Source organism: Lithobates pipiens, unplaced genomic scaffold, assembly GCF_037356315.1.
Source record: "Lithobates pipiens isolate NorthernLeopardFrog02 unplaced genomic scaffold, aLitPip1_a1.2 Scaffold_1, whole genome shotgun sequence".
Lineage (NCBI taxonomy): Eukaryota > Metazoa > Chordata > Amphibia > Anura > Ranidae > Lithobates > Lithobates pipiens.
Window position 1 is genome coordinate 203,401,916 of NW_027507685.1, and position 25,759 is coordinate 203,427,674.

Consider the following 25,759-nt stretch of genomic DNA (forward strand, 5'->3'; position numbering starts at 1 on the left):
TGTGGCCCCCATGCCCTATATACTCAGAACAGCAGTATACAGGCGGTGCAAACAAGACAGCGACTGTGTAGGTTTGTTGTGTTAAGTTGAATCTGTTTGTAATTTTCAACTGGTACATTTTTAAAGTGTAGCTCCAGTCAAAAAAACTATTTTTAAGCTTTTTGGAAAACATAGGGAAGGGTTATCACCCCTGTATAATTTGTTTTGTCGTCCATCTTTTTTCATCTCACTTGCTGTTGTCTCCTTCCGTTTGCAAGTAGGAGATGTTTGTAAGTTGGATGTTTGAAAGTAGGGGCCTGCCCTATATGCTCTGCAGAAATGGCGGAACAAGGTGTTGGTTTTGCCACAACATTGTAAGCCCTCAAAGTGACTCTTGGTGGGCGCTGGAGCACCCTGCTGTGAACGATTATATCAAGAATTGTAATTACATGCCATTGTTGAACAGTGGTAGAAAAATTGACCTTTGGTGGTTGTGGTCCTCACCGTTACTCTGGGTGGGCACAGGAAGGGGCCCTCCTGTGAAATATTATATCAAGAATTGTAATTACATGTCCCTGTTAAACAGGGGCAGAAAAATTTGGCCTTAGGTACTGCTGCTGGTGCCACCACACTGCAACCTCTGCCATATAATTACAAATGACATTTGTTCTGCCTATGAAGCAATAAAATATTAATTTAAGTGGGAGTTTAATGTAGTGGTACTGGAGAAAAGAAAGAAGAATGCAATAGGAAAATAATTAGAATGCATAATTTGCTGGATCCATTGGGCTCCCAAAATGTTTTCTCTACCTCTTCATTATTTGACTTAAATACCCACTATCTTTTTCTATTAGGCCTTTTCCCCCTTACTGTGTGAAGCCAGATATACCCACGTAAATCCCCAAACTAGATCCCACATCCCCACTGTTAGGGGTACCACCGACCCAGGGGACCACCAGTCTCCTCCAATCCTCTCTGCTGACGTCCACCTTTTTTTTACCATAGCCCATCCAATAGGAAGTGGCTACAACAGGCAGAGGTGTGGATTTTATCTCTGAGAGGGGCTTTAAATGAAAAGTATAACATACAGTGGCAGTGCGTCCGTAAAGGGCGCAGGAGCGCTGCCCCCTCTCTTCTGTCACCGCTCTATCACCATAGATAGATTCATGCCTTGCATGAATCTATTTATAGTCCCCGCTAACAGACCCTATTCAGGTGTCTGGCCCCTTTTCTGGCGCTGGGCACCTGAATTATAGTGATGTTTTTTTTAGACTCTAATAGGCACCCAAAAAGATGAACAGCGGGTGCAATGCTGTGCGTTTGCTGCTCACTCAATTGTTTGTTAGCAAAGCGAAGGAATTCACTTTGCTAACACTGAACCACCTCTCAGCCAATCAGGTGCTCGGGTCTGTTATCTGTCACCTGATTGGCTGAAACATCAGACGCTGTGATTGGACGCCTGATAGAGAGGACGGAAGAAGACATCAAGGAGCACGCAGGACACCGCCACTGACCCGCTGCGAGACAGGCAAGTGCCGGGGTGATACACACTGCCAGCATTTGATGGGGCACAGTTGCAGCGGCAAATGATGGGCACACTGGCAGCATTTGATGGGGCACAGGAGCGGCAATTGATGGGTACACTGGCAGAAATTGATGGGCATACTGACAGCAATTGATAGGTATGGTAGTTGTCACAATGGCTGCTCTTGATGGGCACAGTAGCTGCCTTTGATGGGCACAGTGGCTGCGTTTCATGGGCATAATGGCAGCATTTGATGGGCACAGTGGCTTGCGTTTGATGGCACAGTGGCTGCATTTGATGGGCACAGTGGCGGCGTTTGATGGGCACAGTGGTTGCATTTGATGGGCACAGTGGCTGCGCTTGATGAGCACAGTGGCTGCGTTTGATAGACACAGTAGTTGCATTTGATGGGCACGGTGGTGGCAATTGATGGGCACAGTGGCTGTGGTTGATGGGCACAGTGGTTGCATTTGATGGGCACAGTGGCTGAACTTGCTGGGCACAGGGGCTATGCTTGATGGGCACAGTGGCTGCGTTTGATAGACACAGTGGTTGGGCTTGATGGGCACAGTGGCTTAGTTTGATGGCACAATGGCCGCAATTGATTTTCTTTTTTCAGTTTGTTTGCGCCTCCCCAAAAATTTTGAGCACCAGCCGCTAGTGGCACCAGTAGCTGCGTTTAATGAGCACAGTACTTGCGTTTGATGGGCACAGTGGCTGCGCTTGATAGGCACAGTGGCTGCGCTTGATGGGCGCAGTGGCTGCGCATAAAGATCAAGTAGGCTTTGTCCATTTAAGGGGTACATGAGACAGCATTTGCAGAGCGATCCAATTGATTGATATTGCAAAATCCTACTCTAACTCAGCACGCACTATCTCCTAACACTACTGACTGCAAGCTCTATTATAAAAGATAGATCACTAGCTATATAGGTGAGGTGAATATAGCGGTGTATACTGCGGTCAGGGCACAGACAATAACCACTACACATCAGCAAGATAGAAAAATCGGCCGAAAACGATCGGTGTGTACTGTGTTGAAGGTACACAGAACACCCACTGCTTCAGACGCCAACACACTACACGAGGCCGCCGCGATGGCGGCCTTATATAGTGTGGGGCGTGCACTACACAGCCTGAGCTATGATTGGCCACAGGCATCCTGCCTGTGGCCAATCATGGCTCTCCTGGCTGCTGGCGCTGCGATTGGCCAAGCATGCGGGGTCACAGTGCATGCTTGGCCAATCATGAGCCAGCAATGCACTGCGCCATCGCACACGAATTTGACGCGAACGGACTAAAATGTTCGGATTTCGCCGAACAGACGAACAGCCAATGTTCGAGTCGAACGTACGTTCGACTCGAACACGAAGCTCATCCCTAGTTCTGGAACATACAGCCCTTTCTTTACAAGGATACACTGCTTGCCTTGTGGTGTAATGCAGTTCATGAAGCCCTGGCCTTTACCTTCTGATGTGATGCTTTTCCCGTTTGCTAGGAAAACATTGTCTTTTGTATGGTAATCAATGTTTTTGAAAAAGGTCTCATCGCTAGTCATGTGGCTTGTTGCTTAAGAGTCTATGCACCAGCCACATGGCTTTCCACTCTGTCACTTTAAAGGTGCCACTCTCCAAGCTGTGTCTGCAGTTTCCTTTGTGATTGCTTTGATTCTTTCTTTTGTGGATAGCTGTAGCTTTTGCTGCTCAGCTTTCCAGCTAGAACAGTCCTTTTACAGTGAAAACAGGCTCCGCTTTCTTTGTAGTGCTTTTGTACATCTTAAGAGCTTTGTCACCATGGTGCTTATTTTCTTTCCTTCTGTCATATTCATCAATTAATTTCCCTTTGACATATGCCAGTGTCAGCTCCTGCTCGGGTCTGGTTTCTAAAGCATTAATGAGAGCAGTATATGTCTGTGGAAGGCTGCAGAGGAGCAGGGCAACAGTGTGGTTATCTTTGATGTCCTCTCCAATGGCCCGCAGCTGCTCTATTACCTTCTTCTAGTCTCATCTTGTATAACTTTTGTAGCAAAAACAGTTTGCTTTTTAGACTTTAACGCTCATGGAGCTTTTGTAATGAAGCCCACATACCTTTGGTTGTTTATCTGTTCTTATGTGGATAAGCTGGTCATCTTCCATGGGCTAGGCTCTGCTTCTCGCCCAATTATGACTGGTTACACTATATTTAAATAAGTCACCTCTCCCTAGATGACATTCTCTTTTTGTTCCTCAAATGCTCAACTGGCTGGGGCTGTGAATCATTCATCTGGCCAGCCATACAGGTTTAGCCTTTTTCCTGTGACGAAGCCCCTCCATTCAGTTGTAAAACTTCCATACCAGGGAGACCCCCCCCCAGGCACGGATACTGGGGAGGCTGGGATACTGGTCTCTGCATGCAGGTAAAACAGTTATGCCTTGTGGTTGGTTGGGACTGACCCAGTCTCTCCTCCTTGGTCAGTTGAGGCCCCACACACACATTTTGTTAGTCTGGCTTTGGGTATGTTTTTTTTTTTGTCAGGGCTTCCTGCTTCCAAGATGGCTCCTTGTCTGCTTCCTGTGGCTGGACTGTGGGCTTTCAGTCAACAAGGAGCAGCAAGATGAGGTTGGGGTAACTGCTGGCCAACTGTAATAGTGGCCAGGAGCTCCAGGCAGCTGCCTGGGAATGGATTGTTGGTCACCTGTTCAGGAATGGAGCCTTTACCATCCCTCCTTAGAGCCAGTCAGGGAAGGGTGCTGCACAGAGCAAGCTAGCTTTCCATGGGCTGTCATGGTATGTCTGAATCATTATGCTGATAATATACAAGCTGCCAAAGTAGGTTAAACTGCAGTGCATAGTTCTGTTTCATTTGCCTCACAGGTTTGTTTGTCTGTAGGACTACTAATGAATGAACTGATATACAGGTGTTTGCTGCAAAGTTGAGTCTTTCCTATTAACTCCCAAGGCCTGGCTTTGCAGGTTTGAGGTCACTGTGTCAAATGCTCTCAGGCAGGGCAGGACTTAGGGTGGTGGGGGCCCCTGGGCTTGAGTCACTTTCGGGCCCTACCTTCTATACATTACCGTATTTATCGGCGTATAACATGTGCTGGCATCCCAAGTTTAGGAGGGAATTTTAAGGAAAAAACTTTTAGGAGGGAAGTTTAAGGAAAAAACTTACATTTAAATGCCCATCAATGCAGCCTTATCAGTGTCCATCTGCAGCCTTGCCCATCAATCTGCAGCCTTGTCCAGTGTCATTGCAGCCTTGTCAGTGTCATTTGTAGGCTTGTCATTGCAGTCTTGAAGTTTAAAAATGGCGCTGCCGAGATACACAGTCCTGTGTATCTTGGCAGCTCTTGGGGCCTCTCGCAGTCCCGAGTGGAGCCGAGAGTAGTCGAGTGCTCGGCTCACAGTCACGCCCAGTCTCTGTGTTATGTCCATCATAGGGCAGGACTGGGCATAACTGTGAGGGGAGCCGAGCTGGATACACTCGGCTATGTATCTTGGCGGGGCCCCCTATTGGGTGGGGCCCCTGGGCTTGAGCCCAGTCAAGCCCAATGGTAAGTCCTGCCCTGCTCTCAGGCCGTGTTTACACTGGTGCGACAAACGCTCCGACATTGGGAGCTCATGTCGCATGACGTGTGCAAATCAATGTTTCCCTATGGGAGCCGTCTTAACTGGTCTGACACAAGTCGGTCCAACTTTGAAAATACTCCCTGCACTACTGTCGTCCAACTTTGATCCTACTTCAGCCCATTGAATATCATTGAAGTCGGGTCAAAGTCAGATTGCCGTCTTGCCTGATCTGACTTTGGCATGCGAGTTCTGCTCTGATGATCTTGAGGGGGAACTTCACGGCAATTTAAAAAAAAAACAATTCAGCATGGTTTCCCCCTCCAAGAGCATAGCAGGCCTTTGGTCTGATATGGCTTTCAAGGGGAACCCCCTACGCGGGAAAAAAACAGCGTGGGGGTCCCCCCAGAGCTCGGCAGAATATACCGGAGAGTGGGAGAAGAACTGGAGACCGGGAGAAGAGGCTGGAGAAGTTGGAAGAGGCCCCCGGAGCTGCCTAATAAATTACTTTAAAGACCTGTCTAGTGTGTTTTTTTTATTGACACTTTTTCCCCCCAGGTGAATGGGTAGGGGTACGATATACCCCATACTCATTGACATAGGGTGGGGGGCAAGGATCTTATTAAAGGGGCTCCCAGATTCCGATAAGTCCCCCGCCTGCTGACCCCGACAACCAATGGCCAGGGTTGTCAGGAAGAGGCCCTTGTCCTCAACATGTGCGCCCCCTTGCCCCAAAGCACCCACCCTCCCAGGTGACATAATACGGTGTGGGGCCTCCAGATGACATCACAAGGTGACCCTTCCCCATGCCTATATAGGTAATGGCACACCGCGCACCCGGCAGTAGAGCGAGAGAGAGCATTGAGTCAACATCGGAAGAAGAACAGAGGGAAAAGACAGCAGAGAAGACCCAGCGAAAGAGTGTGAAGATAGCAGAGAAGACCCAGCACAGGCAGAAGACAGCGGACAGAGGGAGAAGAACCAGAGAGGGCTAGTAGCCATCAGCGGAGAAGACCCAGAGAGGGGAGAAGAACGGCAGAGGCAAAAGAGCTGGAGTGGGGAGAAGAGATCGAAAAAGATGACAGAGCTGCTTAATAAATGACTTATGTGTAATGGGTTTTATTTTTGACACTTTTTTTTAGGTGAATGGGTAGGGGTACAATGTACCCCATACTTATTCACATAGGGTGGGGGGCCAGGATCTGGGTGCCCCCTTGTTAATGGGGGCTTCCAGATTCAGATAAGCCCCCCACCCGCAGACCCCAACAACCAACAGCCAGGGTTGTCAGGAAGAGGCCCTTGCCCTCATCAACATGGAGACCCTTATCCAAGCACACAGCCCAGAAGGTAAGGAAAGGGGGTGGGGATGAGCGAGCACCCCCTCCTGAACTGAACCAGGTCACATGCCCTCAACATAGGGGGGTGGCTGCTTTGGGGTGGGGGGGTTATGTGCCCCCCCACCCCAAAGTACCTTGTCCCCATGTTGATGAGGACAAGGGCCTCTACTCGACAACCCTGGCCGCTGGTTGTTGAGGTCTGCGGGTGGGGGGGCTTATCGGAATCTGGAAGCAAGACATGTGGAAGAAATACATGCAAGTGGCCCTTCCCTAGAAGGTCAGACAGTGGCCACTTCAGGCCTGACAGTATCAGAAGAAGACTTTTCACTGACCATTAGAACAATGGCATTATCTCAGGTCAAAGTAGCCTGAGGGGCTTATAAAACGAATATTAATTCATCCATTTAGTACAGAGCTCACTTTACCAGACGGGTGGCATACTCATGGGCAAAATTCAGAGGTCCAGAATTTTACAGGATACCAACCAGGTTCATATACTACAAACCATTTTTTTGGCCTATTGCATAGTTAATCAATCAGCATTGAAAGCAGGGGAAGTCCATCCCTTGTGGGCCTCACATTTGGGTATAGTAAATAAACATCTTGTCTTTCACTCATTCATCCTAGTTCATGTATATGGTGGTTTTGTTTTTCTATGTCACTCCCTTATTGCTTTCCCTCTCCCTCTTTAGTTGGTTATTTCTTTTCATGCTTCACATTACACTATTTTTTAGTTGGTTCATCGTTTTTTATGCATGTGTTGTTTGTTATTTATTCCATTTAGTCCACCATTTTAAGTTATTTATTTCCTTCCATTTTTTCGCACATTTTCACCTATTTATTTATCTCTCATGCATCACATAGTCTATTCATCACATATTCACCTTATCATCTTTTAGCTTTTCACTCACCACATTATTCTGATATCTTGCAGGCACAGTCATTATTAGGTTCACTTGTATACACATGTCCCTCCCTTATATATTTTTTTTTTTTGGCATTTGGGTTACCCAGGGGTGCATTCTTTATTTTACATAGATTATGGGTATGATGATGACAATCTCATGCCACATACACACCCTGTGCTCATATATTAAAAAGGACATGTTCTTAATCCTTTTCATGTTGGGATTTCACTGCAGGTGTGACTTACCACATTATCCGGTTGCCCATATCTGCACCCACTCCCTATGTTTATGGGGGGTGTGGTATTCGTGTGACCTCTCGTGAGCCACGCCATTGGTTCTCTGACGCTACCTCCTTTCCCCTTGGTATCCTGGCGGTAGATATGGACCGAGTAACATTCCAGATATGTGAAGGAAATCGAGGCACCACCTTATGGGGGAACTCCATCAAAAATATCACAACTCATTTTATCTCTTTGGAAGTACATCTTTGGGTAAATGATATTAACAAATATGAGGTATTTCCAACACAAATAATACATAATACTTGATGTATTCATTCTGTGTAATTTTGTTTTATCAACAGACCACCATTTCTCTGAAGAAGACCCCCCAGGGGGTTGAAACGCGTTAGAATTATATATATTTTTACTGTTATTATAATATACAGTGTAATTTATAGCTGTGTCTGTTAATGTACGCCCATGGATATCGTTGTACTCTGTATATAAGAGTTTGCTTTTAAACTGCTCAGGTAGAGCTCATGTTTTTTACCAAATATTAAAATACTTTTTATATTATTTTGACATGCGTTAGTACTGTTTTTTTGCTGCCTAAAAACCCCGTTTTGTGGGGGAACTTGTTCTATTCTGAAGTCATGTCATTAGCTTTTTATTGCACATAGGAGTGGATTTACCATAGGCAAATAGACTAAGCACTTTGCAAGTACAGTTTCACAAATTTCACTTGTAGAGTGCACAGTCTATTTGTCGTTAGTAAATTCACTCCATTGTCTCAATGTTCTACCAAGAAGCTTGTGGCACTAAGGCTGCTTTCAGGCAGGGGCATTGGGGGCATTTTTAGCAGCGCTTTACCGCCGTTTTAGCGGCGCTATTCGTCCACTACTTTTAACCCCCGCTAGTAGCCAAAAAAGGGTTAAAACCCCCGGCAAAGCAACTCTGATTTCAATGGGCAGAAGCGCTTTAGGAGCAGTGTGTACAGTGCTGCAAAGATGCTGCTTGCAAGACTTCTTCTACCATCCAGCAAGTGCACCGCTCCAGTGTGAAAGCACTCAGGCTTTCACACTGGAGTGAGAGGAGAAGCTCTTTACAGTCGCTATGCAGGTGCTATTTTTGGTGCTATAGAGCCTGTAAAGTGCCTCAGTGTGAAAGCAGCCTATAGGTTGTTTGCCTACAGGCTCCAGTGATGGAAATTTGTCTCTGGATATCACACGTGAATAAAATACTTTCACAACAAAGATTCAGACTGCATGTCAGAAAGTACTAACCTTTCCCTGAAGATGGAGATTGTTATTTAGAAATTCTCTTACTTCTTCATCTGTGTCCTTCTGTAAAAAGAAAAAAAAGATACATTATACATATATGACACAAGAAATTGTATCATATATGAGAACAAAAGCATAACTACTATTATATATTTATTGGGTGAGCGATAGATGGCATGGGCGGGGATTTAAGGCTGAACTCTAGCTTCCCTGCTGCTTATTGAACGCAGGAAGTTGCTGTTCAGTGCAGGTGCCATTCGGAGAACATTTTGCATTTTCCCAATGAACTTAAAAAGTGTTCTCTAATTGGAAGAGGTGAAGATCGCGAAGTCACTACTCCTCCTCCCCTTGTCCAATCCAAGAACGCTTTGTAATGTAAAGTGTTCTGTGAATGACGCCCATGCCATGCAAGCATTAGCCTTTGTTGCTTATGTAATAAAATCCATACCAGGAGTTCATCTTTAAAGGTGTCCAAAATCCAGATCAGTTCCTTAAGCCCAGTGGAAGCGACCCACTTATTTATCTTTCCTTACATCCTCTGTCTGACTGCCTATTTTGCGACTCCAAGTGAGCTTTAAATATGAAGATCTATAGAAGCCATCTTTAAAAGATAGACTCATGAACAAAGTCTAAAGCCAGTCAAGGCATTTTGATCCTAGCTTTTTCCTTGCTTTTCAGCTCATATAATATATACAAAGCTTGCTGTGTCTAGAAATTCTGGGGTATGTATATACATTTGTAATATTAACATTAGGTAAAATACATACTTTGAATACCTAAAAATTATATTTTTCACCTCCCCCCTTTTCTACATACACCACACTCACCAGAGAATAGCGTGTCTTGGCCAATGTAATCAGCTCCTGGTCAGTTGGAGAACACATGTTGAGACCAATCGGAAGCATCTTCTTCAGAGTGGCCACAATAAGTGATGTCTGTACAGAGTAACGATCTCCACGGCGCTTCTTTTTCGTGCGCTCTTGGTCAGAGCCACCAGACTGAAGGGATGGAAAATAAGTAGACCATTTAAACATGAAAACATCTGAATTCTAAGCATACATGGCACATGCAGTTCAGTCACATGGAAATAACCAATGACAGACCCGAGGCCAGGTCAATTATCTTAACAGACTGACAACAACCAAACCAGGCATGAACTCTCCCTCCACACAGCATCAGCCACAATTTGCCAAGAGTCTGGTCAGCAAACATCCACAGCTGCTCCAACTAAACAGTGTCTGCCAAGAGCAAAGTTGCAGCCACTATCAGAGCCCAAAAAAGCATCACTCAAGTGAGAACCCCTATGTGCTGAGGTCCATTGTAATACACAGAAAACACAGACCTGTATGTAAAATATGCTCACCCAACATCTTTTCTGGTTTTACCTTTTAATCTTTGTGATATTACTGGTTAGTAACCTTTCTTGCATTCATTTACAATGTGGGAGATATTGAAAATAAAAAGAAGGCTTCTTTATGGTGTCCATGCATGATCTAATTATCTGGTAGATTATGTAAGTTCAGCCATAATCTGATGATAATCAAGTATTTTAGTGTAACTCTAAAGTCAGAAGATAACCACTCAGACATTGTATGACAGGTTAGTCAATGTAGTCATACAACACAATTTCCCCTGGACAATATGCAAACACTGAAAAGTTCAGCTTGGATAGATCTGGTTATCTATGAGTATAATCAAATCTTTCCTTGGAGCTCTCTGTACCCAAACCTAGAGTTTAGCTTTCTATAAACTAAACATTTTTAAATATATAAATATGTCAAGCATTATTTTTGTTATTATAGGGCACTGTATCCTATTATTAGACATGTGCATTGCCAAAAAATGGGTTTGTTTTCGTCTCAGTCGTTTTTTTTTGTTGTTTCATTTTTGGGGTCATTTTTTATGATTAAAATGAGTTATTTCGAATAAATTTGTACCTTTGGAAAAAATTGAATTTGTTATGTTCAATTCGTTTAGATGCGGTATTCGAAAATTAGAAAATTCGCAAAGTCGTAAATTAAAAAATTAGGAAATTCTAAAATCCGAAATAATAACTAACAATAGCTATTAAATTATAGGTATTGGAATTTCCTTTCAAATTTGGCTGTTTATGAACGTAATGAATTTATCCGAAGTTACAAATATTCCAAAATAAGGAATGCTGTATTTAAATGAATGGAATGTAACAAAAAATAATAGTAAATAATAACAATAAAAAGGTATTATTATTATTTATTATCATTAATTCATTACATACCATTTGTTTAGATGTGGCATTCGTTATTTCGGATAATTCGTAAGTTCGGATAAATCTGCATTCGTTACGTTCACTAACAGCCACATTTTAAAGGAAATTCTGATACCTATAATTTAATAGTTAGTAACAGTTATTATTTTTCGGACTTTAGAATTTTTCGGGCTTTCAAATTTTCGTTCGGTTTCTCATTCTAATTTTTTTGAAATTCAAATTTTTAAAATTTACGGATTTTCCCATTTACAAATCTTAGGAAAAATTTGTTAAACTGTTTTTCATTACATATAATATTTCCAAATTAACAAATGTATTGAATTTCATTTTTGAAAAACGAATTCGGAATGAAACAAATTGCACATGTCTAATTATAATATTGTTTTAATACCAGGAAAGCTAGCATATGTTTATCCGATACTTATTACTCTTATGCTGCGTACATATGATTGAAATTTTAGGCCAGCAAAAGACCGATGAGAACTTTTCATTGGAAAATGTGACTGTGCGTATGCTCCATCAGAATGTAACTGGCCGAATTCCTGCCAGCGAAAATTTGAGAGCATGTTCTCAATTTTCCAGATGGAAAAACTTTCCGACGTGCAAAAACTCACACATGCTCAGATTCAACTACGAGATGGAAGTTATTAGCTACTGGCTATTGATCTTCCTTTTTCTAGTCCCGTCGTATGTGTTGTACGTCAACACGTTCTTGTCGGTCGGAATTTGGTGTGACTGTGTTTAGGCAAGACAGCTTGAGTGGAATTCCATCGGGAAAACCATCAGACCTTTTTCTGACCATAATTCAGATCATATGTACTCGGATTTAGGGCTAGAGTTACTAAAGCTGGTGAGTACAAAAGCCGGTACAGCTCTGCGTAGAAACAAATCAGGATTTTTTTTGTCAACGCTCAACTGAACAAGCTGAAGTTTTAAGCTGATTGGCTACCATTCACAGCTGCACCAGATTGTGCCCTTTCCAGTTTTAGTACATTAATCCCTTAGTGTAGAGATATAGAAAGGTGTAATGTATACTTTCTAACACAAAAGAATGCAGTGAAGGTTCCCACAGTTTGCAGTGAAGTCCCTCCAGCAAAGTCTAATGGACAACTTCAGAGGAATCCAAATGAATATACTTGTTTGGTTACTAAATCTCAATGAACATGCTTGCACTACTCTTAATTGGTAAACCAAAGTTGATCTTTATGGATGGTATCAAAACCTCAACAATACACCATTAAACAGTGGTTGATGATGATGTTAGACAGGTGACAGCATAACTATATCAACATTAGAATAACATGGCAAGTTTTAGTTTGCATGTAAATAATTAATCTGAAATAGCAATGAAACTGCACATATGTATAGTAGGACAGTAGGAAAATGCATGATATGAAGAGGAAAACAAGATCACAGGAGTTCGGGGACATTATAGGCCAAATCCAGAGAAAACTGATTTGAAGACTTGAATTGATACTGGATGGTTGGCTCATCCACTGACTTCTGATATATCTCAGGGACCCTGCAGAAGAGACCTCAATGCCATAGTTCTCATCTCTTTTACAAGGATGAAGCCATTACCATGATTACAAACTTGTTTCTGGATTCTGAATTAACACAGCTATTTTATAGAGGAGGTATCAAAACCCCCTTAAGACTGACTACGACGACAGGTCAAAGCCTCAAAATCCAACAAGGGTATCTTCTAGACACACAAGCCTGGCATATTATTTAACTTGCTTATAACGCTGCCAAAACAGAAGTATCAGTTTTTGGTGAAGCTGGCCTTTAAAGATAGGTGACTGAAATTAGAAGGGACTGATGAAGAGAGGAGGTCAAGAAAATGAAGAAGTCACCAAGATGAAGGAAGTAACAGCGAGGATTATAAATGAGTCTGGATGTCTTCAGTATAATAGAGGGCATGGGGACACAGTTGACATCAAGAGTTATGAAAAGAAGATGTTGAAGTCATCATGCTAAGGATTATTACACACTAAATAAACTCAACAATTACATGTTACACAAGTAAGCAAACCAGCAGATTAGTGGAGAAGTACCTAATACGCCAAAGTTAATGCAAGGAGACACAGAAAAGCTTGAATATGACATGAACAAGGATGTTTGATGTCATGAAGACAGATGACAATACTTATCAAAGACAACAGAGGAGGATACATAAAGGGTGGGAGTGATGTGGTGATATAGGCGGGGTTAACACACACTCCTATGCACGTTCATCTGTCTATTCTAACATAACAATGACACACAATTTATTGCGACACCCCTTATCCTGCCTGAAGTTTGCATGTCAGTTTGGCATTGTGTGGGTTACAAGGCTTCTCTGTTTTTATGGGATTCTCAGCTGTGAGAACATGTTTTGCTGACTTCTCTATGTATTAATCCAAACTCAGAAGATGGCATACATGTTTACCTTTTGGGCCATGTAAGAGTCTTTAAGCCCCCGCCAACCCTGATTGTATATTATGGTTTTAAGGAGCCAATAAACATCATGGCAATAAACATCATAAGTAAACTTTTCTTAAACTATTTTTTTGGAGGCGTTAACATTTATATTTCCTTTGTCTACAATTTATAAGTAAACTTTTCTTAAACTATTTTTTTGGAGGCGTTAACATTTATATTTCCTTTGTCTACAATTTAAATAAAGCAATAGGCTTTACAGATCAAATATCCTAATTGCTGTATACTTGAGGGACATTTTATACTGTATATATAATATTTATATACATGTGTATGCCATTAGTAGCACTTTCACATATACATACACACATATACAGCTAGTAAAAAAAAAAGTACTGAACACATTTTTCTAGGTAAATATATTTCTAAAGGTCCTATTGACATGAAGTGTTTACCACATGTCATTAACAACCCATGAAATCCATACATACAAAGAAACCAAAACAATTAAGTTCGGAAATTAGGTTATGTGTAATACAATGGAATGATACAGGGAAAAGTATTGAACATGGTAAATGAAATGTATTTAATACTTCATACAAAATGACAGCTTCAAGATGCCTCCTGTATGGAGAAACTAGTCGCATGCATTGCTCAGGTGTGATTTTGGTCCATTCTTCCACACAATCTTCAAATCTTCAAATCTTAAAGGATCTGTGGGCTTCTTCTATGAACTCTGATCTTTAGTTCTTTCCATACATTTTTATTGAATTCCAGTCAGGTGACTGGCTAGGCCATTCTAGCAGCTTTATTTTCTTTCTTTGAAACCAATTGAGAATTTCCTTGGCTTCATGTTTGGGATCATTGTCTTGCTGAAATGTCCACCCTTGTTTCAGCTTCACCATTCTGGTAAATAGCAGCAGATTTTTATGAAGAATGTCTTGGTACATTTTCCATTCATCCTTCCTACAATGAGATGAAGTTTACCAGTACCGTATGCTGAAAAACAGCCCCACGCCATGATGTTCCCACCTTCAAACCTCAAAGTTGGTATGGTGTTTTTGGAGTGACGTGCAATGCCATTTGATCTCCATTTGTGCGTTTTATGGCATCCAAAGAGTTACATTTTGGTCTCATCTGACCAGACTATATTCACAGGCTTGTATTTCACATGCTTGTCTAAATGTTGTACAGCAAACTTTAAACAAGCTTCAACATACTTTTTCTTCAGCAATGAAGTCTTGTGAGGTGAGCGTGCATACAGTCCATGGTGGTTGAGTGCATTACTTATTATTTTCTTTGAAACACCTGCTAACTCCAGGTCTTTCTGAAGCTCTTGGGCAACTCTTCCTTGGCTCTTGGGCAACTCTTCTGATAATAGGATTTTTATAACAGCTTACCCGTAAATCCTTTTCTTGGAGTGCATCTGTACTGCATGCGAGTGGATCCCTTGTCCTGGACACAAAGTTGACTAACTTCATGTTGAATCTAGATGCTAAAAGATCTACGTCCAAAGTCCCCCATCTCTGGCAAACAGCCCGAAAAATGTCGGGGTGAAGAGACCATTCCCCCGGGAATAACTACTGGTGACTCAGGTAGTCTGCCTGCCAATTCTCTACTCCCGGAATGAAGACTGCTGACAGGCATGGTACATTCCTTTCTGCCCAAGTTAGAATATGGTTCACCTCTGTCTGCACTGCAAGACTCTTGGTGCCCTTGGTGATTGATATAGGCCACCGCTGTGGCATTGTCGGATTGGATCCTGACAGGACAATCCCGTAACCTGGAAGTCCAGGCCTTCAGAGCCAGACACACTGCCTGAATCTCTAGGATTTTGATGGGCAAGGCTCTTTCATTTCTTGACCACTGTCCCTGGACAGTTGTCTTCTCTAGTACTGCTCCCCAGCCTGAAAGGCTGGCATCTGTCGTTAACACTTTCCAGGTAACTGGTCTGAAGGATTTTCCTTTCAGCAGATTCTGGGTTAGTAACAGCAATTGAGGCTTTGGGACACCCTTGGGGACAGTCGCATTGGCAAGTCTAAAGCTTGGATCGTTTTGTTCCATTCCCAAATGCACAACTCGCTGGGAAAAATAGTTTAGCAAAAGACAATGCTAATAAACTTCAGCTTTAGTTGTTATCAATGTTATTTCCTGTACTGAAAATGCCTGCATCTCTTATGTGCCCCCTAGCGCTCATGTCCGCTGCAGCTGTGAGCGTCTGTCTCTGTCCTCAGCGCCTGCACCGTATGTTCCTCATGTAATTACGTCCCGCACATGGCGCCCACAGGCAGGAAATGTTCTAGATGAAGATCCCCCCTGGCTTGCTGAGGCCACACACGTGCTGTTTAGCTGGGACTTCCGTCCTGACTGAGAAGCAACGTACCAAGGTATGCATTTACTCCCTCTAGTGGAGACTTTAGGCATGACAACATTTTTACTTATGTAAGAAAAAAAAGCATAGGTGGACTTTTTACAGTTTCTAAGATTTTTTTTCCTTACCTTTTCCTCGCTGCAGGATACTGCTGTAACAGACAGAGCCAAACTTCATCCATCACAGCGGGCTGCATTAGCAAATCTTCAAGGACCGGGTCCCTATTATAGGGGGTCTACTGCCTTGGACCTGTATAGCATACCTCAGAAAAACTTTAGGAAATGTAGCATGACCAAAAAATTCCTGGGTCCTGGGGTCCAGCTCTAAAAAGAAAGGTGCTAAAGGCAAAACGTTGTTCTTATGCAAGGCCCGGGGTTGATTAATTTGCACTGACAAGAGGCAGGATAGCTTTCTTATTACTGATAGATTTCAGTTGGTGTCTTTCCACGCCTTTTTGCACCTCCCTTTCATCACATGTTCAATACCTTTTCCCTGTGCCATTCGATTTTATTACACATAGCTTAATTTCTGAATTTATTTGTTTTGGTTTCTTTGTATGGATTGAATGGGTTGTTACTGACATGTTGTGAAAATTTCATGTCAATGTCACCTTTAGAAATATATTTACCTAGACAAATGATGACGTGGTCACGTGTTCAATAATTATTTTACCCACTGTATATACACATATATAGTGTATATACAGTACATGCTATATACAAATTATTATTAAATATATATATATATATATATATATATAACCCTTACATTTTTGTAAATATTTTATTATATCTTTTCATATAACACAGAAGAAATGACACTTTTGCTACAATGTAAAGCTTGTATAACCATGTAAGTTTGCTGTCCCCTCAAAATAACTCAACAAACAACCATTATTGGCAACAAAAGGGATTACACCACTAAGTGAAAATGTCCAAATTGGGCCCAAAGTGTTTAATATTTTGTGTGGCCATTATTTCCAAGCACTGCCTTAACCCTCTTGGTCAAGGAGTTCAAAGAGCTTCACAGGTTGCCACTGGAATCCTCTTCCACTACTCAATGATGACATCATAGAGCTGGTGGATGTTAGAGACCTTACACTGCTCCACCTTCCGTTTGAGGATGCTCCACAGATGCTCAATAGGGTTTAGGTCTGGAGACATGCTTGGCCAATCCATCACCGTTACCCTCAGCTTCTTTAGCAAGGCAGTGGTTGTCTTTGAGGTGTGTTTGGGGTCGTTATGTTGGAATGCTGCCCTGCGGTCCAGTGTCTGAAGGGAGGGGATCATGCTCTGCTTCAGTATGTCACAGTACAGTGCCTTGTGAAAGTATTCGGCCCCCTTGAACTTTTCAACCTTTTGCCACATTTCAGGCTTCAAACATAAAGATATAAAATTTTTATTTGTTGTGAAGAATCACCAACAAGTGGGACACAATTGTGAAGTTGAATGAAATCTATTGGATATTTTAAACTTTTTTAGCAAATAAAAAACTGAAAAGTGGTGCGTGCAAAATTATTCGGCCCCTTTACTTTCAGTGCAGCAAACTCACTCCAGAAGTTCAGCGAGGATCTCTGAATGATCCAATGTTGTCCTAAATGACTGATGGTGATAAATAGAATCCACCTGTGTGTAATCAAGTCTCTGTATAAATGCACCTGCTCTGTGATAGTCTCAGGGTTCTGTTGAAAGCGCAGAGAGCATCATGAAGACCAAGGAACACACCAGGCAGGTCCGTAATACTGTTGTGGAGAAGTTTAAAGCCGGATTTGGATACAAAAAGATTTCCCAAGCTTTAAACATCCCAAGGAGCACTGTGCAAGCAATCATTTTGAAAAGGAAGGAGTATCAGACCACTGCAAATCTCCCAAGACCTGGCTGTCCCTCTAAACTTTCAGCTCAGACAAGGAGAAGACTGATCAGAGATGCAGCTAAGAGGCCCATGATCACTCTGGATGAACTGCAGAGAACTACAGCTGAGGTGGGAGAGTCTGTCCATAGGACAACAATCAGTCATACACTGCACAAATCTGGCCTATGGAAAAGTGGCAAGAAGAAAGCCATTTCTCAAAGATATCCATAAAAAGTCATGTCTAAAGTTTGCCACAAGCCACCTGGGAGACACACCAAACATGTGGAAGAAGGTGCTCTGGTCAGAGTTAAAAAAGTTTCAAAAATCCAATAGATTTCGTTCCACTTCACAATTGTGTCCCACTTGTTGGGGATTCTTCACAAAAAATAAAAATGTTATATCTTTATGTTTGAAGCCTGAAATGTGGCAAAAGGTTGAAAAGTTCAAGGGGGCCGAATACTTTCGCAAGGCACTGTCCATGTTGGCATTCATGGTTCTCTCAATGAACTGTAGTTCCCCAGTTCCGGCAGAACTCATGCAGCCCCAGAACATGACACTCCCACCACCATGTTTGACTTCATCTTTAGAAGAGGCTTCCTTCTGGGACAACAGCCACGAAGATCAATTTGATGCAGTGTGTGGCATATAGTCTGAGCACATACAGGTTGACCCCCCACCTCTTCAACCTCTGCAGCAATGCTGGCAGCATTCATACGTCTATTTCCCAAAGACAACGTCTGGGTATGACGCTGCGCACATGCACGTGCACTCAACTGCTTTGGTCGACCATGACGAGGGCTGTTCTGTGTGCAACCTGTCCTGTTAAACCACTGTATGATCTTGACCACCGTGCTGTAGCTCAGTTTCAGGGTCTTGCCAATCTTCTTATAGCCTAGGCCATCTTTATGTAGAGCAACAATTCTTTTTTTTATAGAGAGTTCTTTGCCATAGGGTGCCATGTTGAACTTCCACTGACCAATATGAGAGAATCAGCTCACCCATGTAAGTACAAATCCCCAATCCTATGAAGTCATCATATGTGTTTAGATATGCAGCCTTCTGTTGAAAGTACGATTCTAATGAGAAATTTATACTGAATTATTTTGTTACTCACATTTATATTAATGTTTACTACATTTATAGAACACTAAACGATTGTCCTAAATTACATTAAGCCTCTGAGGAAGGACGACATGGTCCGAAACATGTTAGGCATCATTTTCCGGCACGTATTCTCAGTAGCCTACGTACAGTTTTAGGGCAGCTAAGTTTCATGCCTATGTTTTGGTACTGAGCTTATTTATTATTAATACTGTATTTTTATATGCTTTTTTTTTTATATTGTAATTTTATTGTATGTTATCAATAAATACAATTTTTACACAATACCTGGTCTGCCTTCAAAAAATCCAGAGGGGTCATACCGTGGCCTTGAGCACTAGGTCTTCTCTTTTGTTTGATACATTGGATTAGACAGACCAGGTTACTGCACACACTGTCAATCCCTGCTTTATTAAATACGAGAGAGTGAGAGCGATAACACCAAATTTAACACACCTGGGACGCTGTAATACTAACAAGTCACATGACACCGGGGAGGGAAAATGGCTAATTGAGCCCAATTTGGACATTTTCACTTAGGGGTGTACTCACTTTTGTTGCCAGCAGTTTAGACATTAATGGCTGTGTGTTGAGTTATTTTGAAAGGTACACTGTTATACAAGCTGTACACTCCCTACTTTACATTGTAGCAAAGTGTTCTATAATAAAATATTTACAAAAATGTGAGGGGTGTACTCACTTTTGTGAGATACTGTAAATAATTCTATATCTAACAAATGTGTATGTGTGTACCACATACATTTTTTGTCTTGGAATATTATAGTAGCTGTTGAGCCTAGCCATATATATTACTGTAAAGCTAGTGTGATAGCCCCATGAAATTCAACAACAGATCTGCACGATTGTACTACAAACCATGCATGCCTGTGGAAAAATCGGGCACACAAACATCTGCCATGAAAATCCAACTTGGCCAAAAAGAATCTTTATCTGAGGTTGATTGGCCATGAGGGTCTACTTTTATTTTGAGATACCTGAAGATTTCATAACTGTTACCTGATCCTTCCAGAGGCAGAACAGGATAATAGATGATCTGATAACGTTACAGTTTATACCCCCAAAAAAGCCGGATATCTGGGATAATCTTGACTAAACACAATATGTACTACTTCAGTGTATAGTCTAATTTCTTTAGCCTAAGGCAGGCCATGGAGAAAATGTATTTCCTGCAACCAAGGGTTGACAGGTGAATCCCTCCCACCGAGCCTTTGTGTTCTCCTGGTGGGGTGGGGTGTGGCTGGGGAAGCTTGTCCCCGCTGGGAGAGGACATTGATGATTGCTAGTGGCTATAACAGCCTCTAGCAATAATCGCATGTAAAATCCAGGAGGCTGCTTGTACCCAAGTTGATCGATCAACTTACTTGGGTAAATTCCACCTGCCCATCGAATTGCAGCTGATCCCTATCCGTCTATGGCCAGCTTAAATGTCTCCCTGCATTTTATGGCTGGGGTTCCAACGGCTCCCTGCATTTTATGGCTGAGGTTCTATCTGTTGTGTAGACTTTGCCAGATGGTGTAATGCAGACTGAGACAGACAATAAAAACTGCACAAGAAATACAGCACCCCAAACCACCAACACTAGATTTCCGAGGACTGCAGCCCTCCTCCTTCCCCATACTCCCCACATCTTTGCCCTCATTCTGTGCCAACACATTGTGCGTGCCATGTGTTGCTCAGGCAGAAAACACTCAGCTGCTACGGTTTCTGAAAAGACCGCAGAGAACATGCAATAACTTATGTCTATGTGAGCCTCGTTCACTTCTCCAAGAACACTGAACCTTAAGTACTGGACCTCAAGTAAAGTCAGCTAGTAGTCTATCCTGACAGTTGGAATCTGAATGGTTGCTACAACAACACAAGCAAATTGCTTTCTGATAATAATTATATTATTCATTAAAAAGCCCATTACATTTTACCACTCCCAACCAAAGTGAAAAGATCTGAAGAAGCTGGGAAAATTATTATATTTCAATATTTCCCTGGTCAATTTGTGACACCAATGGATTGTATAAGCCCTTATATTTTACAGGTGATTTGAAGCCGACTCAAAGATATTTATATTTCTTATGTCCAATTATGCTGTGGAAATATTGTATATTTCTTGTGATTTCCAAAACATTATATTTGAAACCAATTACCATTTCCCCAACTGGTAGCTCGTACAAGTTGAAGGGAAATGTGCAGAAGCTCATGGGAGCTGAACCAGAGTGTTCATCCTGTTCTATTTAAATGGGATGCCCAATGCACAAAAAAAGTGCAAGTACCATTTCTGGCAGCACAGTGCATTTCTTTAAATAGTTTGGGCCCAGCCGGTCCAAATGTACTATTTACTTCACTAAAAAATATGGCCATGGTCAGTGCAGTATAAACTGAAAGCGGCATCACAAATACCATAACAGAGTGGCGTTAATTAAAGTAACACAAAAACTTGAAATTAGGCTTTAATAGATACACTATCCCAGTCTTAGTCTGTAGGGTTCAATATTGAGTTGGCCCACCCTTTGCAGCTATAACAGATTAAATTCTTCTGTGAAGGCTGTCCACAAGGTTTAGGAGTGTGTCTATGGGAATGTTTGACCATTCTTCCAGAAGCAGATTTGTGGGGTCTGGCACTGATGTGAACAAGAAGGCCTGGCTCACAGTCTCCACTCTAATTCATCCCAAAGGTGTTCTATGGGGTTGAGGTCAGGACCCTCCATGCCAAACTTACTCATCCATGTCTATGCACCAAAACTGTTCCTACAAAGTTGGGAGCATAAAATTGTCCAAAATGTCTTGGTATGCTGACACCTTAAGAATTATCTTCACTGGAACGAAGGGGCCAAGTCCAACCGCTGAAAAGCAACCCTACACCATAATACCCCCCTTCACCAAATTATATGGACCAGTGTACAAAGGAATGTCCATAAAGACATGGATGAGTGAGTATAGGGTAGAGGAACTTGATTGGCCTGCATAGAGTCCTGAACTCAACCCGATAGAACACCTTTGTAGACGAATTAGAGCAGAGACTGCAAGCCAGGGCTTCTTGTCCACATCAGTGCCTGACCTCACTAATGCGCTTCTGGAAAAATGGTCAAACATTCCCATAGACACACTCCTAAGCCTTGTGGGCAGCCTTCCCAGAAGAGTTGAAGCTGTTATCCACAGATACCAGGGTGCATTGACGAGGCTCTGTGGCTTACGCATGCTTTTGCAAACTAAACCCCTGCTTTTAAAGCATACTGTTAGACAGGTTATTTGGTTGTCTGCGGGCTGATGGTAAGTTAAGCTTGGTTATTCCCTTGGATTTATCCTTGGCCTTGTTTGTACTTGAAGCTGTTATAGTTGCAAAGGGTGGGCCAACTCAATATTGAACCCTATGGACTAAGACTGGGATGCCATTAAAGTTTATGTGCGTGTAAAGGCAGGTGTCACAATACTTTTAGTAATATAGTGTATATTTATATTATAACCCCAAAATGAGATCCTTGACAAAACCCCGGATGAAGGCGGAGTGGGGATCTGGATGTCTGCACAAGCACAAGGGCCCAAGTAAAAAATTACATAAGAACTTCAGGGTATCTTATAAAGCCTACAGATATTTGATGTAGAAAATGAAAAGCACCTATTTTGCTCTATTAGGATATGTGGTATTGATGCACTTTAAATTAATAAAAGTAAAACACTTTTTCCTTCCCCTTGGCATCCTACTTTCCAAAGTCACAATAATTATTCTTCATCATAACAAGCGCTGACAAAACCTGTAAAAAATAATCAATGCTATGTTCAATTTTACATCTAATCAGCATCTATTTTAAGTCTGACCTTTTTAAAATATGGTAAGGAAACAGAGGATTGTATAGACTGTGATAGTTGGCTACTAAAAGACAAAAATTTAGACTGCCACTTTTTTTTTTTAAACTATTATGACCAGTGATCCCATTCAGTGAATGAACTACTTTGCTATTTAAAATTATCATACTTCTCCATTCTGTCATTTAATTATTAAAAGTGGAGCGTGTTTGTGAACTGGGAGATGAGAAAAAGAATAGCCCCTTATACATGACTTTTAAAAATGCATAAACTATCAATTCCATACAATGTAAACCATTACTATATTTTTTTTAATAGCACAAAGGGCAGTTGTGTGCCAGTAGCCATATAAAGTAGCCTTAAAATAATTCAGGCCATTCACATTAAGCTGCAACAAAATCACTGTTGATTAGTTACGTGAGGTTACTGCACACAACCTATGTTTGCGCTATTGTTAAACAAGCCCAAGTGTGTTATCTTGATGCTTATATACAGAAAGTGATGTGCTGTGACTTAAATTCCCCTACGTTTTTTTCTGTTTTGAGTTGTAGATATTTTAGCTGAAATTGCAGGCAGCAAAGTGAAATGAGGCCTTGATCAAAGCAAGAGAGCATCATGACTGTTAGAGGTTTAAAAAATTTTTTTTTTAAATGGTTGAACGAAAGTCACAAGCTTCACCCAACCATCATGAATTCTGACCATATTTTGCTTAATATGTTGATTTCTTATGGTCAAAAGCTCTATCTAGTGGCCACAATGCATTATTTTCCTGGAATATCTCAATCAGTAAATTACTGCATTATGGCCACTAGATGGAGCTGAAAAACACAGAAAAATCAACATATTAAGCAAATTATGGTTAGACTTTGTGATATTCATCCAACTAATTATTTATAAATAGACCCCAAAGTGTGTTTGTCCCAGCAACAAATCTGCTTCTTCCTTTTACTATCTAATCTTTCCTAGAACAGATTAGGTGCTATGGACAACAGAGAACATGCATCTAACAATTCTAGTTATAAGGTCTATAAAATTTTATAATAAAAGGAACTTTAAGTCAACAGGGGCATTCGTGAAATATTCCGAAGAGAGACATTTAAAGGGTGTCTCCAAAGCAACCCATCAGAATTCCAGTTACCCTGGCATCTGGAAACTGACCGGTTGCAACTGGAAAATTCAGAGACTTTGCTGTATAGAATAGTTCTTAAAGCTAAGAGTGACTGGCATAGCACAGTATTCCAGAACACCTTATGAAGTGAGCAGAGGACAAACAGACAGAAGGAGCCATGCTATCCACACAGGCAGAGGGCAACACAGCAGCCCCACCACAAGAGAAGAGGTTGACTGCTGACCTGGCTGTCTCCAGACTAACACGGGAACAAAAAGAGAAACACAAGAGTTTGTTATAGTGGTAACTACAATCTGAGAATGGATATTGCATCAAGTGGTACACTTTTATCATCCACACGTTTAATAAAGTAGCAATATAGTAATACTCGGGCACATATATTGTCAGAAGATAAAGTGTGCCAAGGGCTAGTAACACCAAGGATACAGCGTGTCCTACAAAGACAAAAATTACTGAAATATTCTCTGCAGCTAATAGAAAAAAAAATTCTGATTATTTCATCTACTAACCTATGCTGCGATACACTTTGAACCACATACTGTACCTTTGCTCTAGTTTGGGAAGAGTATTTTCTGTTCATTTAAAATATCTCCAGAACAACCTTTCTCAACTAGGGTTCTTTCAGAGCTTGCTAGGGGTTCCTTAAGCTGTGGCAGATCGATCTCCTCAGCTCTTGACTTTCAAATATATAACCACTGACACCCATCATCTTCTCAGGAGGCAATTCTTCCCACTGACCCCCAATGTAAGGACGCACTTTTCCCATCTGACCAACAATGAAAGAGGGCCCACTGGTGGTCAATATAAGGGGAGGCCTTCTGTCATGGACCATCAACATAAGAGTCAACTCTCCCATTGATCATACTAATGCACTGGGAGTTGATTATACAAAAACAAGACAAAATGGAAGGCACGCACACCTAGTGCATTACCAAAAAAAAATCTTGGATAATAAAATTAGTAAAAAGGGGGTACTCACAAAGTCGCAACTCTCAATGAGCCATAAAACCACACAATGTTGAATAGGCTGCACATGTGCTGCATCACATCAAGGGGTAAACTGACGTGTTTTGGGTCGCACCCCCGAAATGTGTCAAATTTAAACCCTTGACGTGATACAGCACATGTCCGCACTATTCAACATTGTGTGGTTTTATGGTTCATTGAGGGTTGCTACTTCGTGAGTACCCACTTTTTACTGATTTTATAATCCAATAAATGTTTCTGATAATGCGCTAGTCCATTTTGTCTTGTTTTTGTAGTTTCTATCGGATAACCCCATCCGAGGAGGGCAGCATCTGCCTAGTCGTGGAATACTGATGTCCTTGTTGCTTATTACCATAGAAGACCTCTAAGAGCTGGAAGTGACTGCTTTTCCTTGGGAGTTGTTTATATATAACTTTAGCGGGGATTCCCTAAGGCCTGAAAACAATTGAAAGGGTTCCTCCAGGGTAAATAGACTGAGAAAGGCTGCTCAAGAGTTATGCCTCAAGCAAGGTCACCAGCTGCACCTGGCAAGGGCCAATAGGAAGCCTAGCAGTCATCACATTTCCTCAGAAGGTGTCTAATATATCTAGATGTTGGGGCTTTGATCAGGGCTCGAGTGCTGCGGGAACGCATGGGAACGGCGTTCCCGTACTATTTCCACAGCGGGAACGCCGTTCCCATTAGCTGTCTGAGCAGGGCCGGCTGAGGCTATGCAGCACGTAGTCCGCGCCGCTCCTCAGCCGCCGAGTGACTGGTTGCTAGGCAGAGGCCGCTCCGCATCTAGCAACCGGTCATATGACTTCGGCGTGGGCACGCACTGGCACGAGCCCGTCAGTGTGACACACGCTGCGCGCCGGACTGTCCTCCCGCTCCCCTCTACCCAGTGCCTCCTGGGGAAACAGCCGCTGCAGTGCACTTTGAGTTTACTTCTTCTACCCCCAGAACAGAAGGGAAGAAGAGAATACCAGGAGGTCAGTCACTAGTAGTGTCATGTGTAAGTTGCATTCTGCAATACCCTGCCAAATTGCCAATACTCAT

The 25,759-nt window shown here is 42.1% G+C and overlaps 1 protein-coding gene across 13 annotated transcripts in view; it reads right to left on the reverse strand.

Annotated features, from left to right (window-relative positions):
* RYR1 (ryanodine receptor 1) overlaps positions 1–25,759 on the reverse strand; it is a 347,489-nt gene that overhangs the window by 66,028 nt on the left and 255,702 nt on the right. For 9 of the 13 annotated variants that reach the window (XM_077480567.1, XM_077480575.1, XM_077480525.1 and 6 more), the window contains 3 exons: positions 23,958–23,972; positions 9,624–9,794; positions 8,800–8,859 (listed from right to left, as the gene is read on the reverse strand). In XM_077480567.1, the coding sequence (XP_077336693.1) occupies positions 8,800–8,859; positions 9,624–9,794; positions 23,958–23,972 (246 nt within the window). The remainder of the gene's footprint in view (positions 1–8,799; positions 8,860–9,623; positions 9,795–23,957; positions 23,973–25,759) is intronic. The other 4 variants (XM_077480582.1, XM_077480559.1, XM_077480542.1 and 1 more) reach the window with 1 other exon arrangement.